This window comes from Heloderma suspectum, chromosome 5 (genome assembly GCF_057233095.1).
Source record: "Heloderma suspectum isolate Gila_16-S chromosome 5, 16-S_ref, whole genome shotgun sequence".
Lineage (NCBI taxonomy): Eukaryota > Metazoa > Chordata > Lepidosauria > Squamata > Helodermatidae > Heloderma > Heloderma suspectum.
In genome coordinates, this window is record NC_139462.1 from 149,773,825 (window position 1) to 149,792,335 (window position 18,511).

At 41.6% G+C, this 18,511-nt stretch overlaps 1 protein-coding gene across 2 annotated transcripts in view; it reads left to right on the forward strand.

Annotated features, from left to right (window-relative positions):
* The window catches only part of EGFR (epidermal growth factor receptor), a 222,716-nt gene that overhangs the window by 195,749 nt on the left and 8,456 nt on the right, over window positions 1-18,511 (forward strand). For both annotated transcript variants that reach the window (XM_084857769.1, XM_084857770.1), the window contains 8 exons: window positions 3,025-3,210; window positions 6,481-6,636; window positions 7,672-7,747; window positions 10,894-11,040; window positions 15,383-15,480; window positions 16,697-16,864; window positions 17,365-17,415; window positions 17,617-17,719. In XM_084857769.1, the coding sequence (XP_084713895.1) occupies window positions 3,025-3,210; window positions 6,481-6,636; window positions 7,672-7,747; window positions 10,894-11,040; window positions 15,383-15,480; window positions 16,697-16,864; window positions 17,365-17,415; window positions 17,617-17,719 (985 nt within the window). The remainder of the gene's footprint in view (window positions 1-3,024; window positions 3,211-6,480; window positions 6,637-7,671; window positions 7,748-10,893; window positions 11,041-15,382; window positions 15,481-16,696; window positions 16,865-17,364; window positions 17,416-17,616; window positions 17,720-18,511) is intronic.

Consider the following 18,511-nt stretch of genomic DNA (forward strand, 5'->3'; position numbering starts at 1 on the left):
AGCTAAACAATCCCAGCTGTTGTAACCTTCCTTCATAGGGAAGATGCTGCAGCCTCTTAATCTCAGCAGGCAGTCTCTTAGGCCCTGCACAATATCAGGGAGAGCCTTCTCCTTTTCAGAGCCAGGACAAGGATGTGATCTCTCCCTGACTTCTTGCAGAGAGTTGAAAACATTTTATTTATTATTTATTTATTTATTTATTTGTTTGTTTATTTATTTCTATACCACCCAATAGCCGAAGCTCTCTGGGCGGTTCACAAAAATTAAAACCAAACAGCACACAATAAGACAATATAAAATATATGGAATATTAAAACCACAATATAACAATACAACCACAATAAAACCTAGCAGCAGTGCAGGAAATTAAAATACAGATTTAAAACTGCAAAGCGAAAAGTCTAGAAAGCTAAAATGCCTGGGAAAATAAAAAGGTCTTCACCTGGCGCCAGAAGGAATACAATGTAGGTGCTAGGTGAACCTCACTAGGGAGCTCATTCCACAGCCGGGGTGCCACAGCAGAAAAAACATTTGGGAAGCAGCAAAGCATGTCTCTAGTTTGCGGGTGTCTCCAAAGCTTAGTATAATGCCAAGGAAAGCCCTTAAATAAGATTAAAAGAGATACTTGTCAGTGATAAGCTGATGTTTGCAAATATGGAACCCCTGTCTCGCTTGCACCAAAGTTTCACCATACAATCTCTATCTGGGAGGGGTCACATAGAGAAAGGAAAAACAGCCATTTCACATGTGTAACTAGCCCACAACATTAATGTACAGTAATACATAAATTTATTTCTTACCTTATTAAAGATAGAAGATGAAGCTATGCCCTATCTGATTCTGAAGCCATTTATAGGCTTATAAAACTCAAAAACAACTAACACTTCCTTTAAGCAAACCCCACTACTTCAGTGTCTCATGTTTATGTATTTCGGTTTATGCATGTTGATTCTGAATACAATAAGAAAAAATGGATCTATACATGACTGTATAATTTTGTATACATGTCCCAAATACATAATTATTATTTTGTTGTGGTCTCCACAGTCATACTTGCACAGCCCTCAGTAGGGGATCTTTCTAGAAAGCTCTAATCCTATTAAGAGGGCCTAATTCCACCTCTCAGTCTTGTGCGCCTATGTGTAGCAGTTCTGTCATAGAGCAGGGACAGCATTCATCCCTCATTCTTCCTTTTCCACTGTTTCATAGAACAGCAGGATCTCCCATTAGCTCTGCTGTTTTAGAATTTTTGTGTGCTGCAAATATTAGCAGTAATCTAATCCAGTTCATTCTCCAACCACAGCTCCTAATGGCTTTATTAGGATAAGAGCTAAGTCAGGAGGTTTGCTGCCAAATGCCAAGCATACTTGCAGCAGGTCATGGCGTACCTCAGAGATTTCCAAGATAAAGTTTAAAAACAAGGGGTTTGCTGTAATTTCTCAAAGCATTTAATGAACATATGACTGCACAATGGCTTCATTATTCTTTCTTCAAGGAGTTGATGGCTGCTTCACTTTGCAGTATCAAATTTAATAGCATCTGTCAAATGCTGGAACAGCACCCTATTCTGTGTGGCCAACATACGGCACACAGCCCATACAATCAAACTCCCAGTTTGGAAGTCATCGGGGTGAAGTTTGGGGATTATTGATTTAGCTAAAAATCAATAAAGTAGACATGCTTTACGATTGTATCATACCTTATGATACTGCAGTTTATTGTAATGAATCAGAATACAATCTTTCTAAAAACTTACTTTTTAAGAAGTTATTTATGTAAGCATTTATACTATAAGTACAGTACATTTCACATACATACCCACATATTATTCCATTTTTAATGATAATTTCTAATTGCCTTTTTCTCCCATACACACTGTAGTCTGTTCTTTACCAAACAAAATACTGTTTGAGGAGTGGAAATTGTCTTTGGCCAAGTGTCAGGACATCATACAGAATACTTAGAGCTGTAGCACGTGTTACAGCTAAGGGGATGCTGCTGAAAAATACCTCCTTTAGCATAGTAAATCATCTCTGAAACAGCCGTAATGTGTAGAAATACTCGGTATGGGTATCAGGCCCTTCACATTCTGAGTCTCCACATTCGCTCAATTGCAGACAGGGGCCTGGAGACTGGCAACATGATGATTAGTTGTTATGCATGTTATGGCTAAGGTAGGATATGATTACTCCCTGGGAGGTCATTTTCAGCCATATCCCCTATAATATTTCACCTGACAACATCAGAGGAAGAGGTGAGACAGTGAGGCCCCCTCTATCGACTTGTCTGGGACCAGCTTCCATTTTGGCTTCTCCCATCAGCAGGCATCCAAACCAACTATCATATCAAACTGTGTAAGAGTTGATATGTGAATTAATGTATTTTCGGGGGGGGGTGGACACCCAGCTTTTTCCATTTCTATCACATCTATTAGGTTGTAAACCATTATATTAAGTTGTAAACTGCCTTGAGTGAATTGGCAGAAAGGTGATGCATAAATATAATAAATATATTTTTTTAAAAACCATTGGAGCCATTAGTTGAACATGCAAGAAAACATTGCATAGCAAAACATGGATACCATAGCTAAATCTCTTTATGTCCTGCTGTGTTACAATTATGCTACTTTATTTTTAATTTATAGCTTACTGTTCAGCCTGATAAGACACTCAACGTGGCTTATGTGCAGGTAGGCAGTGGTGTGGGGGAAAGGAGGGATCCCCCAAAATTGAGTGGAGGCACCTTCCATGAGCAGAAGGTGCCTCTGCTCAATTTTCAGAGATCCCCCCTTTCCCCTGCACTACAGCTTACCCCATTCGGTGGGGGCAATCCTCTGTAGCATTTTAAGGGGGCTGGAGGGGCTCCCATGGGGAGGAGGGTGGGGAGATCTTCCACCAGCCCAGTGGTATGCGCCTAAATCTGGATCCAACCCAAAGAGTCTGATTAACAAAGCCATTTCTTACATCCTAATAAATTTAACATCTTCAAATCTGTGTTTGTTTCTTCTCTCTCTCTCCTGATTAGGAAGCATATGTGATGGCGAGTGTCGACAACCCCCATGTGTGCCGTTTACTGGGAATTTGCCTCACATCCACTGTTCAGCTCATCACCCAGCTTATGCCTTATGGCTGCCTTCTTGACTACGTCCGAGAGCACAAGGATAACATTGGATCCCAGTATCTTCTCAATTGGTGTGTGCAGATTGCAAAGGTAAATTAACAGCAAATGCCATCTAGTTGCTTGACAATAAGCAGCATTATGGAACTGACCTCAGACTTGCCTACCTAACCTGGGCCACAATCCAGAGCTGGCTGAAATGTACACAAAAGGATGGTCATGTCATGCCCACCAAAATGTCTGAATTTTTGGACCCTCCATGGCACATTGCAAATTGCTTTTGAGAACTCAGATGAGTTTTTAAAAATCTTGCTATAGAACATGGGGTGCTGTTGCATCCTTATTTTGTTTTTCAATTAAAACCCACTTTAGGTAAGTGGTGTTAGTCTTGCAGTTCTCTGGGTTGATAAAAGCCAACACTGTTTATCTAGAAGCCATAGCAAATCTTCTCATTTTTACTAACTCACAAACAGGAAACCAGATCCCAAAGGTACTATGCTATAGAGTTCGTTCTTTTTTTCTTTTTCTTTTTTGGCTTTCTATGACTTTGAAATAGTAATTTTTTCTTCTGTCTGATGGATGTTATCTTCAATTATCTGCAACACAGAATGTTTCTCAGCACTAAACTGTCTCAGGAGGCAGATCATAAACTTCCTAACTAAAAAAAATGGGACTTTGAGGTGGGATATCAGAGTACTATGGGAAGTTCATAAGGAAGTGTTTGGCCTCTGATTCTACAGAAAGTATCCTCTTGTCTTCATGGAGAGTCAGCAACAACTTATTTCAGTGGGACTAATCCCTGGGGTAAAGAGAGTCCAACTGATTATTATTAAAATGCATCATGTACACAGTTGCATCCTATATGTTTGAAACTTAGCAACTTAAAAATAATTAAATGCTATTTTAAGCCATGTCTATATTTCAGGTATATTGTAACATTAAAAATTGTTCTCAATTGTAGGAAAAATAGCTGGATTTAATAAACTGGAAGTATGTGAGGCCTAGACAGATGAGGCTACTGTTAATAGGATTGCATTGTGGTTGCCGACTCCATTTGTTTGAGAATAGCAGCTCATTAAAGCTACATTTATTTAATGAAAGCAGCTTGTATAGTGGCCTTCTGCCAATTTGTTGGGGTAATTTGGCAACATTGGAAGCCCTTAGTACATTGTGGGAGTTCATCTGAAACTCTTTAGTAGATGCTATAATGTTGGTCCAAGGTTAATGGAGAAACAATGGAGGTGAACATTTGGGATAAAAACATTTTCCCAAAGCTGCATCATCATCACTTTAGCAAAAACACACACAATAATTTGGTGGCTTTATTCACACACTAAATGTTTTCCCCTCTGTTGGCCTATATTACAAATGAAACAGTTAGGAAGCAATCCTATGGCCACTAGAAAAGTTAAAGAAAACCGACCTCCCCTCACATCCGCACTGCCTCAGAGGCAGCACGGAGAAGCCCCATCCTCCACGCTCGGAAGAGGAGCGCGGAGTGACTGAAAAGGGGTGGGGCTGGGGGCGTTCCAGGGTGGGGAGAGTGGAGCTACATGTATGACACATCCAAGGTCGTACACCTCCTCTCCCAGTCCCCCACCCCCCCGTGGCTAGACAGCAGAAAATGGCTGTCTGGCGGAAAATAGCAGGGCAGGAGAGGCTCGAAGGGAATGATCCCCCCCGTGCCTATCTTGATAGGATTGACGGGCCAGTCACAGACTCTTCGGGCCAGTCACAGACTCTCAGCCCAACCTACCTCACAGGGTTGTTGTTGTGAGGATAAAATGGAGAGGAGGAGGATAATGTAAGCCACCTTGGGTTCCTTTGCAAGAGGAAAAAAGGCGGGATATAAATGCAATAAATAAATAAATAAATAAATTGCACCCTTAGTGATTGTATCTCTTTCATGACTGAATGTTATTCAGTCATGACTGAATTCAGTCATTTAGTCATGCCACTCCACCAGTGGTTTCACAGTGGTCTGTGTAAATACTCTGGCTATAGCTATTACGTTTGGTGTACTAATAATAAGGACAAGCAAGAGGAGTTGTAGTAGTGGAATAGCACTAATATATATTACACTGTTGGCAGTTTATTCCTTTTAAATGGAAGACAGTGCATTGTTGCGCTAATGTGATCTTAGCCATTTGTTAACAGATGGAGATTATGGGTAGTATCCAATGCTACTCTTGCGTGGATGGCCCAGGCATGGCAGCAGCTGCATACACACAGCCCCACCACTGGTAGCACTGCAGCAAGTGGAAATACTCACCTCCGGAAGGGGCAAGTCGCACCCTTTCAAGAAACAATCATTCCTGCTCGTTGCGCACTTCCCTCCAGAAGCGCTACATTATGGCCACTAGCAGTAGGGGCTACGCACGTGCCCCCGCCAGCACACCTGGGCCGCCCACATAAGGGCAGCGTTGGATCTTACCCTATCTGCCTGCACAGCTCCCACTCAGCCCAGAAATGCAGTGTCTCCCACCACCACCACCGACACTTAAATCTTCACTTCCCCCTCTATGAGATGTCAGATTGAAAGAAGCTGTACACAGAGGGTTGGATTCAGACTAAGTCATGCTTTAGCCCCACTGGAATCAATGGGACAAGTTAGTAATGACTGATTTAGGCCCTGTTGATGTCAATGGGACTAAAGCATGACTAACTGTCTGGATCATGTCTGGTGATATGCCTGTATAATATTATGACCACATAAGATGAATTCACATTTTAATTGCCATGTTCAGAATAGTGACTCAGTAGATCTGAGCAGACTTTAGCCCATGGAGAAACACTCCTATGACTGTTTCTCCATGTGCCCAGAATTTAACACTATGATTAAACACTACTGGGCTATTGTAAGCCTGCCAGAAGTGATTGGTGAAACTCTAAATGGGGCTTGAGTGGCAAACTTGTGAATCAATTGCAAGAGCCTCTTTTCATACCAAACTGTGCATGGTCGTTCACTTAACCCATGTTCTCAAAACACCAATGTGAGGATTTAGTCCTTATATAGCAAACATGATCATTTCAGAGTTGGAATGATTCCATGTGAGATTGGTCATGTAGGAAAATAGACTAATACATGAAATGCAAAACTTACTGATGAAATGCTGTCTTCATAGATGTTGGAGGGATCTTTGCAACAATATACACTCAAATAATGTGTGTCTAAAAGGATATAATCATGTTCTGCTGCCCATGCAACCATTTTCTGCTGTGGTAAAATTGCAGCAATTTTACTGAAATTGGCCCTTTATTCTATAAAGATATCATCCTTTCTCTTACATTCTTTGCAATGTGGCTAGGGGTGTCGGGTGGTGGAAAAAGATTTTCTAATTGTTCATTGCATATATGCTTTAGGGGATGAATTATCTGGAGGAACGTCGTTTGGTACACTGTGATTTGGCTGCCAGGAATGTCCTTGTCAAGACTCCTCAGCATGTGAAGATCACTGACTTTGGATTGGCTAAATTGCTTGGTGCAGAGGAGAAGGAGTACCATGCAGAAGGAGGAAAAGTAAGAAAGATAATAGGGTGCTTCCCCTTGGTTTGTCTGACAGGAAGCAGATGCTTTCACATACTTAGAATCTCTATGCATAGAGGAGCAGGGAAAGGTTAAAACAAGATTCCAAAATCCATATGGAGCTAGTCTAGCTGTGAACATATCTGCATCTGATCCACTTCCTTGTGTGAGTTCTGAGTGCCCCTGTTCTGCATCAGCATCAACAGTAGCTACTGGTGGGAGTAGGGAAGCTTGTAACTCCCACACTATATGGCAAATGCTTGTAAATGTTATAGTGCAAATTCATAGACGAAAGCAGATAGGGTGAAGATAAAGTAACATCTAGACCAGCTCATAGCTTTATATGAATAGAAATTGTGTGCTGTAGCTACTTACTTCTAAACTTTACCATATTTGATCTCATGCATCACTTGCCCCAAATGCCTTTCAGCTACTCCCAAACAGTCCCTGAAGAAATCTATTGCCTTATCCCAGAAAGAACATTGCATTGAAATTTAAACTGGGAAACGCAGCGCTGGGATAGTTACTGACTGGGTTTGGATGATCATGGGTGTGGGGGAGAAGCCACCATGGCTTCTTCCCCGGCCCCTGCACATGTTGTGTGCATGACCACCATTTGCCAGTCATCGGTAACCTACGATGCTGTGCAAGTTACCATGTCGTCTGACTCTGAACCCGGCACACTGCACAGGGGGGTTGCTTCTTACCCGCCTCACAACCCATGGCTTGTAGTAAGCGTTGTGGGGTGGGCAAGAAGCCACTCCCACCATGCACCATGCCAGGTTCAGATGACACGGTAACATTTATTTTTAAGTTTTATTTAGGATTTCTATTTGGTGGGGTGGAATTTTTGTTTTATTTTGATTTGTTGTTCACCACCTTGGTGACTTTTGTGGGAAAGTGGTATGAAAATATTTTAAATTAATTAAATATATTACTAATTTTTCAAACCATGGCCCTCCTCTCAAGTGTTTCTCAGGGCTCAATACCTTCCGTTAGATTTAGCAACTGCATTGCAACTCTTCATAGGTTCCTATTAAATGGATGGCTCTGGAGTCTATTCTGCACCGCATTTATACCCACCAAAGTGATGTCTGGAGTTATGGTAAGTCTCAAAGAAATGCAGTGCTAACCCTGGATTGGCAATTGAGCTGATCTGCAATGATTTTTCTCTCTCTCCTTTTATAATCTCCTATAAGAGACCCTTTCTTCTTTTCATGAGGTTTGTAACAGTGCTGTTCCAAAACCCTACCTGCCTTTTCACAGCCTCTTTGTTTCCCTGCAAAAGAGGCAGTCATTTTTCTGCTTCTTTCATTAGGTTGCTGAGAATTTCGGAGACATTTCTCAGGGTGCAGGGCTTCAGTGCTTACCTTACTATAAGGAGGTGGCTGAGGGGTATGTGTGCGTGTGCACTTTCTTTTACCGTTTCTCCCCATTTTATCTCTTGCTGCTTCAGCTTCTTTGAAAGCCACCTAGAGGACTTCAGCAAGACTTCCTCCCTTGTATGGCTGCCTGCTGAGTGCCTGACAACTGAGTGAGGAGTTACTCAGGTAACTGAGTGAGGAGTTACTCAGTTACCTGAGTGAGGCGTTACTCTGTTACCTGAGTGAGGCGTTACCGAAAATAAACAGATCAAAAGATTCAGCATAGTTCTAGTTTGTAATAATAGCTTGAGTAGCAACCTAACTGAAGATAAAATGATTATAAAATACACTCAACATTACACTCAAACAATGTAGCCAAATTTCTCTTTATGTGTTTGGGGCGAATAAGGATTCCTCGGATGCTTATTGTAACTTCATGTTTCAATTTCTAAACAATCCCTCAAAAGAAGAGTGATCCAGAAAAAGGGATTGTTGCTCTGAGGCTGTAAACCTGTCTGGGTTGCACACTTCACACTATAGGTAGGGGTTCACATGATGGAATGCACCTTCATACCAGAAAAACAAAATCTTGTATTGAAAACTAATGTACCAGGGAGTGCAAGTATCCTTCTCCCAAACACCTAGTTTTCTATGTGGAGGGATTTTTATTTGTATCTTTTGTATGGAGGAGCATTCGGTTATGTGGGCCTCCATCTGTAGTCTGAAGTATTACAACCTAGGCACAGGTTTATTATCTTAATGAGAATTATACTATCTTAGTGAGAAGTAGGCAGGTCTGTTTGTCCAAATCACTTGGGATAGACACATGCATAATATACACAGAATACACCATTGTAATGCTAAAATGTTTAAAGCAGGGGTGCAGAACCTCCAGACTGTTGAGCACCCTGATCTGGCCTGAGCAGCCTCTTGGGGTTCCTCCAGGGGGTGAGGCTTAGGTTCCAAGCCCTGGTCCCTGGAGGAATCCCCTTGGAGGGTACCCCCCCCCCGCTGCTATTCCGATCTGAGGTCAGAGGTAATAGTGAGGATTCCCTGCTGGCATGTCATTGGGACTTATCTGTCCCAGGGAAAGTAGCTGTTTTCCCCACGTGTGGGCGAGTCCCAACACCTGTCGTCATACAGCCTGTGAAGGGCTGGGTGGGGAAGCGCCATCTGCCCCTCCCCCACCCCAAAGTAGTTCCGCACACGTGATTTAGTAGTTCTGCACAAAGTAATTCTGCACACCTGAAACGGAAGGAAGGAAATTTAACAGTCGATCCATATGCTGTTTTTATCAATCTAGCAACGTACCCTCCCGATGCCTAGCTCAGATAGAGCAAGACTAATTGTAGAGTGGATATGTCTTCATCCTCACAGCCATGTTCCTTACAAGAACTAGTCTGACTCCCAACAGCTTCTCACTGCATTTCCATCTTAGGGATGTGTGAACTCGCCACCATCCAGTACTCTGGACGCCCACCCAGCTCCTGCCCCCACTCACTGGTCCCCGGACCATGCTCAAACCCTTCCCATGCTCGGCAGGCAGCCCATACTCACTGCAGCAGCCTCATCAAGCTCCACAGTTGCCATTTTTTTTTGGAAAATAAAATGGCAATCGCAAAAATGTGCATGTTGCAAATGCACATATTTGTGTGTGCGAAATGCGTATTTTTGCAAAATATGCATTTTCACGCATACTCAAATATGCGCATTCGCAAAATGCACATTTCCACATGTGTGCAAATTTGTGCATTTTTGCAATCACCATTTTATTTCGCAAAAGACAGTGACGGTGAAGCTCAATGAGGCTGCCAGGGTGAGTGCAGACCATTCGCAGAGCATGGGCAGGAGGCGAGCAGGGGCTCGGTGAGCAGAGCTCAGGAGTGCAGGCAGGGCCAGTTCCGCCGGATTCCTGGACTGAATCGGATGCCCACGCCATCCCTATTCCATCTTCTGCTACATTCAGAAAATGTGCAGTTACTCCTCTGTTTAATGCCGCTTTGTCACAAAATCTTGCAGGGCCCTCGTCAGTAAATAAGTGCCTCCCAGCCATAAGGTATACAGCTTTGCAAGCTTGTAGCTACATTGCTTGGCCCAACATGCACCAGCAATCCACATCTAGTCAACTCTTAAGTTTAATATGTGGATATTTCCTCCAAAGACATCTGTGCTTATGGAATGAGCACTGTTTTTGTAGGCTGACAAAACCACAACTTTCTCATCTGTGTTGACTTTCAGTCTATCACTTTTCATATATAAAAACACATTCTTCCACACAGAAGGATTTATGTAAACCTTTACAAGACAATAGGAACTGTGAAACGTAGTTCCTAAACAATTTCCAAAAGGGACTGTAGTCTAGCTCAAATCAAGTGTATTCATCCAAGTATCTTAAGATACACACATATACCATAGAAGCGACAACAAGGAGGAGGGTTTAGGCTGCATCTACCATGACTAAACAAATGTTTTAGTTTATTGTTTTATCTTCAAAGAGATTAGTTTAAGTTCTACATTACTGTCTTTTAATTTGCCCTCCCAGTATGCTTCCATTGGATGCAAGCAATAACAATGCATACTTTTTAAGACGTTGAACAGTTCTGGAAACAAATTAAGAGTCAACAGGACTTCTGTAAAACTTGTCTTCATTTAATTAACTACCTCCCTAACAAGGAACTTATTCTTCTGTTGTGACCTGAGTACAAACAAGTAGTAATGACCCTTTAAAAGAGTCCTTACTGCTCTGAAACCAAGATTAATAATGTCTCCAACCTCTGAAGACTATTCCTCCACTGAACAAGCAAGTTCCTTTGTGTCCTGGGAATATCTGGCCTTCTAGTTTTAATGGATGAGTCTTTTAACATCCTCTCCTACTACGGCATTTCAGGTGTCACAGTTTGGGAATTAATGACATTTGGATCAAAACCATATGATGGTATCCCAGCCAGTGAAATTTCATCTGTCTTGGAGAAAGGAGAACGATTGCCTCAACCTCCCATTTGTACAATTGATGTCTACATGATCATGGTCAAATGTAAGTCAGTTTATTGTACATGTAAATATGATTCATTTGAGTAAGAAGGGAGGTTACAGTATACCTTTTTAAATGTTGTGTTTAATCTTGCAGTTCATCTGAAAATATGACCACAGTTACAATTCACAAGGCAGATATTCTCAAGTAGTGCCACATATATCAGTGGGAAGCAAGGTAGACCACTCCAGAATAAGAGGCTGGTGAACTGCACTAAAATGCTCTCCAAAAAGGATTGTATGCATATCTTTTGTTTGCATATAACTTAGTATATAGTTATGCATGCACAAATCCCGTTCATTTCACTGTCTATCGTATGGCTCATTGTGCAAGATACATTTTATATTCCTGGGAACATCTGTATATACTGAGTGCAGAAGTGCAGGCTGTCATGCCTAGTGATGAAACCACACCTGTGAAGAGTGGCTTATCTATACACAAGCGCCATCCATTTTTAAGATTAGTTTTCTCAAGACTGGTTGGGGAAATGCAGCAGAGGGAGAGCTGCTCAAATGATTATCCTGCTGCAAAGATATTCAGCACATCAGATTATTTATAATAATAAACCCAGGAGACCCATTTGTTTTAGGAAGAATGAAAATGCCTACTAGGATAAAAGTGGGAAGTGATCACACACACACACACACACACTAATATGGCCTGGTTTTAAGAATTATTTTTTCAAATGAACTGAGAGAACACTGGTAGTGTGAGGTTCCCAGTAATACATGTCAGGTGGACTTGACTCTGGTTCAAGAGAACCCTAGAAAATGTGAAAGTTGCTTGGTGGTTTTGTTTGGTTGTTACTTGTAGTCATTTCTGTCCCACTTTTCAAATTAAAGCCCTCAGCAGCTTACATAAAGCAACTAAACACAATACAAAACACAATAAATATGCAATATCAACATCTAAAACATCAAGGGTTGGATCTAGATTTACCCTGAAGCAACTGTGGTGGCGGAAGTGGATTTCCTTGCCTGCTTCTTACCACAGCAGCCCCTCCAGGGGCTACACAGAGAGTCAGCAGAGCCTGCTCAATATGGTGAACTATGGGGGTGAGGGAGGTGGATACTGCAAAAATTGGGTGGAGAGACCTTCCATGAGCAGAGCCCTTCTTTTTGCGGAAGGCAGATCCCGGATCCAGCCCCAATAAAATAGCCAAAACAAATGAAATAGCACATACAAGGGTCAATACCATTACAACGCCATAAAACATGCTCTTGGCTGATAGGAAGCTTCATAAGAGAGAAGGCAGTCCTTTGGATACCCAGGCCAGCTTTAAAGGTCAAAAACAGCACTTTGAGTTGTGGCTGGAAACAACCCAGAAGCCAGTGAAAGTCCTTTAACACTGGAATAACACTGCAGCATGTTTCTGGCCATTAGTGAATTAATGTGGCCTTTTGTACTGTACACCAACTGAAATCGTATTGCATGAACAACCAGAAATCTGCAACCAAAGAACAGGGTGGCAAGGTTTAGGGCTGAAAAAGTTCCCCACTCACAGGCAGTGAATTTGTGGGGACATTTCAGTGAGTTTTTCCAGCAGTACCAAAGGTTGCAAACTTGTTGAGAGGGTGTTTACTATTTGACAGTGGCAGCTTCTTAACTTGCTTTTCCGTTTCCCTTTTCTTTCTTTCTTTCTTTCTTTCTTTCTTTCTTTCTTTCTTTCTTTCTTTTTTGCCACTGCCACAGGCTGCAGTGGAACTCCTCATGACAGCCACAAGCATGCATGTGGCTGTCATGAGGAGCTCCACTACAGCCTGTGGCAGTAGCAAAAAAAAAAAGGAAATGAAGACATTTCTCTGAGGAGGGAAAAATAGCAGCTGCCATTTTTCACAGAACAATGTGATTCATGACACAGTATCATTCTGGGGCACTCTGAGGGGAGAAATGGGGGCTGCAAGGATCCACCATTTCTCCCCGCATAATGCCCCAGAATGATGTTGTGTCATGACATCACATCATTTTGAGGGGCATTCCGGGGAAAGAATGGCAGCCCCACTGGCAGCTGCCATTCCTTCCCCCTCAGAGGAACTCTGCCACATACCAAAGTGCCATTTGAGGACATTTGGGGGAGAGAAATGTTGAGTGTTAGGAGGTGCCCACTACAAGGATCTCTGCCACAACTTGTGGCAATGACAAAAATGGTAAACAAGAAAAGGGGAAAGCAAGATAAGGGGCTGCTGTCAAATGGTAGCACCCTCTGACGCTTTGGGGGGCCCTTTTTACCAATTCTGAATTGAGATCTTGTGACTTTTTATACTTGTTTTTCCACCTTATTGTGGTAAAGATGTAAAGCAGGGTTACACCTCTACACAACCAGATTGAAATCCATGATTTCATGGGAATGATTGTTCTGGAGCTGTATCCATATAACTTAGTTCTGACCCATTTTTATTTTTTTCTGTGTACATTTAAATAATAGGTTTTTAAGGGGAAGGAAAACATTACAAGATTAATGTTTTCCAAATTATTGTAACATTTCCTCCTGAATATGAAAAGATATTCATAAATAGCCCACTAGATGGCATTAAAATACTTCACTTTGAATTTCAGTCAGTTTGTTTTAGGGATGTCAAAGGAATCTGGCTGTGGGGTGGATCTCGACTAGCTTTCGGTGGCTTGGCACCCTGGACTCTGTTCCATCTTCTGCCAGCTGGCCCAACTTGGCATGCAATGAGTCAAGCCAACTGGTGGAATTTCCATTAAAAGAAAATTTTGCATAAAAAGAAATTGCTCAAATTATGGCAGCAAATTTCACAATTTGCATTATTTGTGCAACTTTTGGCTGTAAATTGCACAGATTTGCATAATTTGCACAAATTACAGCCATAATCTGTGCAAATCAAGCAAATTGTGACTGAAATTTGCACAAATGGTGGCCTCTGGCGCCACGTTAGGGATACTGGGGAATGGAGCTTTTAGAGGGGGAAACAATTAAGTTCCTGGATTTCAAGAGGAAGCCCAGCAGCTCTGGGGAAATCCAATGAGTCCAAAAATGCTAGATTTCCCTGCGATGGCTATCCCTAGTTTTTTTGCTGCCTATACATTTGAAAGGTAAAGCCTCAGACACGATTTGGGAGTTCCTATTGAGTTGAATAATTGTTTCTTTGCAGGGCTGTAGCCTAAAAATGAGACTTTAATAAGCCTGTTAACAGTTAATAATTTCATATTATTTTATCCATTTGAGATAGACAGCCTGTACTCTAAGTAGATGTATCTCTTACCACCACCACCTGCAAATAGTACCACAGTGTCTCACCTCTTGACTTAATTCAGGGCTGGTGCATAGTTAGTTAGTTAGTTAGTTAGTTAGTTAGTTAGTTAGTTAGTGACACTTATATACTGCTGAATATAATCAAATCCCTCAACAGTTCACAATAAATATTCCCTGAACAACATGGAAACCATTGCCGCATGACTGGCAATGCTAGACCAAAATATGAAACAGATAGATAGGGCGGTATACATATTGAGTCTGACCATTCCTCCATCTAGCCCAGCCTTATTTTGCAAAGAGGGATTTTTGCAAGTTCTACATCTTCAACTAACTAGATAGTTAATTCTGGAATTTACATTTTCAGTTTCATGCTTTTACCTGCTGTAGCTCTATAGGGCAAATATATCACTGGCCCTGATCTAAGGTTGTGGACAAAGTGATGTGAGATATAGGTATAGGTATGATATGATGATATACATTATTGTATGGATCGCTGCATGATTTCTACTAACTGGTACAGACATGCTACAGCCGCTCAAATTGGAAAACTGACTTTTTAGAGGTCTTCCTCCCCTGACTATCCCTGTGCAAATCAAAGGCACTGGAAATAGCTACTTGCCTAAGGGAAGGAGCCATGTCATTGCCTACCTTCTGCTTAGCCTTTACTTTAAAATCTTCTGATGTTTATCGGAAGAGCACCAGTTAACTCTCAAATTGCAAATCTTCCCTGCTCCTCCACCAATAAACTCCAGAAGAGCCATTCCCTGCTCTCTTGATTTGCCCTGGTCTCTGTCTCTCTCCTTCCTGGGTGGGCAGAGAAAGGACTAGAGTTAATCCATCTCTTCAAGCCAGTCCAGCCTTTCCTGCCTGCTGGAAAAATTTGGGGAAGGACAGTCTAAACATTCTGCTTTCCATGTGACCAACTGTGACATGTAGCCAAGCACTCATACAATTTATCATTTCTATATGGGTACTTCTAGTGATTGTTTAGTGGTCAGCATTATGAACCACACTGTGAAGGTCTTTTGTAGTTTATTCTTTTACTAGCAAGTGTTCCTGCTTTCAGTGTGTCATTTTAAGCCCTCTTTGTCTCTTCATTTTGGTTTTCTGTGTTGCCACCTTCAGGCTGGATGATAGATGCAGAGAGTCGCCCCAAATTTCGGGAACTGATGGCAGAATTCTCCAAAATGGCTCGAGACCCCCAGCGCTACCTAGTTATACAGGTACTGATCATCAGTAATGTGATGGTTACTTTTTTCTAGGAAAACAATATGAGTAGAACTACTTAGAAATAAATCTAGATTAAAATTATTGGTTTGTGTTTGAATTTATGTATTGTTTTCTCTGACACTGAAAAACGACCAGAGTGATGGAAAACCACAGTAAAATAATAATCATCCATAAAACTGAAAGCAAAAAAATTGAATGGCTCAAATTTATATTAAACACAATTTTATATTAAACACAATTATACAATCAAGCAACATGATTTTGATGTATTAGCTCTGGATTTATAAACCCGTGCGTTGTAATACTAATTAGGTCTTGAACACCTTGAATAACAGATATTACATGATATTGTATATTGTACAAATAAAGGGATGATCACCTGTCAGGTCAGAGGTCAGATTTGGACCACAAAGTATCTTTCCCCCACCCCACCCCCCAAAACCCTACAAACTTCTAATAATGTTGTACAAAAGTGTTTGGCCACAGCTGCACTTGTAAGGAAAATAAACATTTATTTTAAAAGCTGTGTTTCAGATAAAGCTATTCAGTTCTTCCATTTTCTCTCTCTCTCTCTCTCTCTGGATTCTATATGTAATGCCCAAGTACATGTCCTCTATGTACTGAGAATCTCTTACTACAAGGTGGCACCCACTTTATTATAAAGCCTGACCACCTCTGAAGGGGTCAGATTAAGTAGCGGAAATAACTTATTCTGGTTAAAGTTGTCACCAAATTGAATTTGGCGTTTTCTGCTCAGGCAACATGTCTGAGGAATTTGAGGGGAAACAAAAAGAGTTTTAGTAAGAATAGGGAAATTTCCCATGGTGGGTTCCACGCATCTCTGCTTCTCGTGCCCAGACCATTGTCTGGACACTGAATAGCAGCTGTCTGGGGTGCAACACGGGGAGAGGTCTATTGTCTTCAAGTCCTTTTTGTGGGCTTCCCAAAGGCGTCTGGTTGACCACTGTGGGACTAAGGGAAGCAGGATGCTGGACTAGATGGATCTTTGATTCCGCAAGGATCTTCTTATGTTCTGATGTGCTTATAGTCAAGATGTTCCCAAGAACACAGACCTTGGCCATTCCTCATCTCAGTCTGAATCCATATTTTACAGCTCATACTGTAGGAAGAAATTATCAAAGAAAGACTACCTGTTATAATGGTGCATCTTGAAATCACAGATTCTCATTGTGATTTGCCTCTGGACAGGGAGATGATAGAATGCACTTACCAAGCCCAACAGACTCGAAATTTTACCGGAGCCTGATGGAAGAGGAGGATATGGAGGACATTGTGGATGCAGATGAATACCTCATTCCACACCAGGGATTTTTCAAAAGCCCATCAAATTCACGGACACCGCTCTTAAGTTTACTGGTACTGAATTGTTCCCCCAAATATTCCATTTTGACAAATTCCAGAAAGGTAGCCATGCTAGATAGCTGTTGCTGCAAAAACTACAGTGTGTCTGATAGCACCCTAAAGCCTTCCTGACTGTTAGAGCAATATGACAATGGAACCAATGACCTAGGGAGGTGGTGGGCTCCCCCACACTGGAGGCATTCAAGATGAGGCTGGACAGCCATCTGTCAGGGATGCTCTGACTTGGATTCCTGCATTGAGGAGGGGGTTGGACTCGATGGCCTTGTAGGCCCCTTCCAACCCTGCTATTCTTTGATTCTATGATTCTATGACTTCCAAATACACCGTAATGTCAGCTTTCCTGGGCTAGATTTTATGCCACAATAAGTGTTAGTCTTTAAGGTGCTGCCAAGCACGTTTGTTCAAAAACATTTAGTATGCAATGCAGCCAGATAGTCTAGTATTCTTTCCCTGTTAAAAGAAAAATAATGAAACCTTTCCCTCTTCTGTTTTAGAGTTCTACCAGCAATAATTCTACAGCTGTAACCTGCTTTGATAGGAATGGGGTAAGTTGGACAATTCAAAACCACATGCAGCAACTGCTAAAATGTTTTGTGGGTCTCTTTACCATTAATGAGAGCTTAAAAGAAACTCCACTCCACAAGCCATCCAGGTTAAGCTCTAGCATCAGAATGGCCATATCTTGCTATCAGAAACAGTGTGATGTACATTTCCCCTTTTCATCTGCACTTTGTCTTAACAACCAGGGACATCCAGTGAGAGAAGACAGCTTTATCCAGCGGTACAGTTCAGACCCAACTGGAGTTGTCCTAGATGACAGCCTGGATGATGGCTTTCTGCCTGCTCCAGGTGAGTACACAGAGACTACTGCATCTTTGTATTCATTCTTTGACAAGCAGATTTGCTGTTGTATATCTGGAAAATCATGGCAAAATCAAAACTTTTCCTATGTCTCTTCTTGACAATCCCCCAATAGTTCCATGTTTTCCTTGCTTTCTACTGCAACCTGGTGAAAATGCAACAAGAAAGAGTAACATGTCTTCTATAATTGTAGCAGCCATATCGGGGGTCAGACTAAGTAGCCTCAAGCAGTCTCATGCTTCATGTTCTTGATGAGCTCTTGCTCTCTGAAATATATGTTTGTAAGCTGACGAGACGCAGGAATCTCTTAACTTGTCAACAAAGGCTAAGGTCACAGTGATATGTATATCATGTTCTCTGCTGTTCCCTGCTTATCATGGCTACCCTATAACCCATTTCTTGTATTATAAACAATGGTGCTAGGAGAGAAAATGCTGAATACTGCAAACCCACACAGAAAGGGGCGGGGGAGATTTTGCATATGTGTCATAATGTCTATAAAAACAATTTGCTGATGTAAATCGGGGCTTTTGGCTCTTTGGAGGTGATTCCAGCCATAAAGCCCGCGCGTTAAATAAAGAAAAACTCTTTTTCCTTCACTCCGTGGTCTCTCTGACTCTGTGTTCTGCAACATAATGAATTAATATGTTATGTTTCGGTATTCAGTGTTAGGGTTAATTACTACTGAGATGAGGAAGGGAGATTTAAATCTTTAGTTTATTTTGACAATTTATAAGTCACCCTTCAGTAACAGATCTCTCAAGGGGACTTATACTAAAA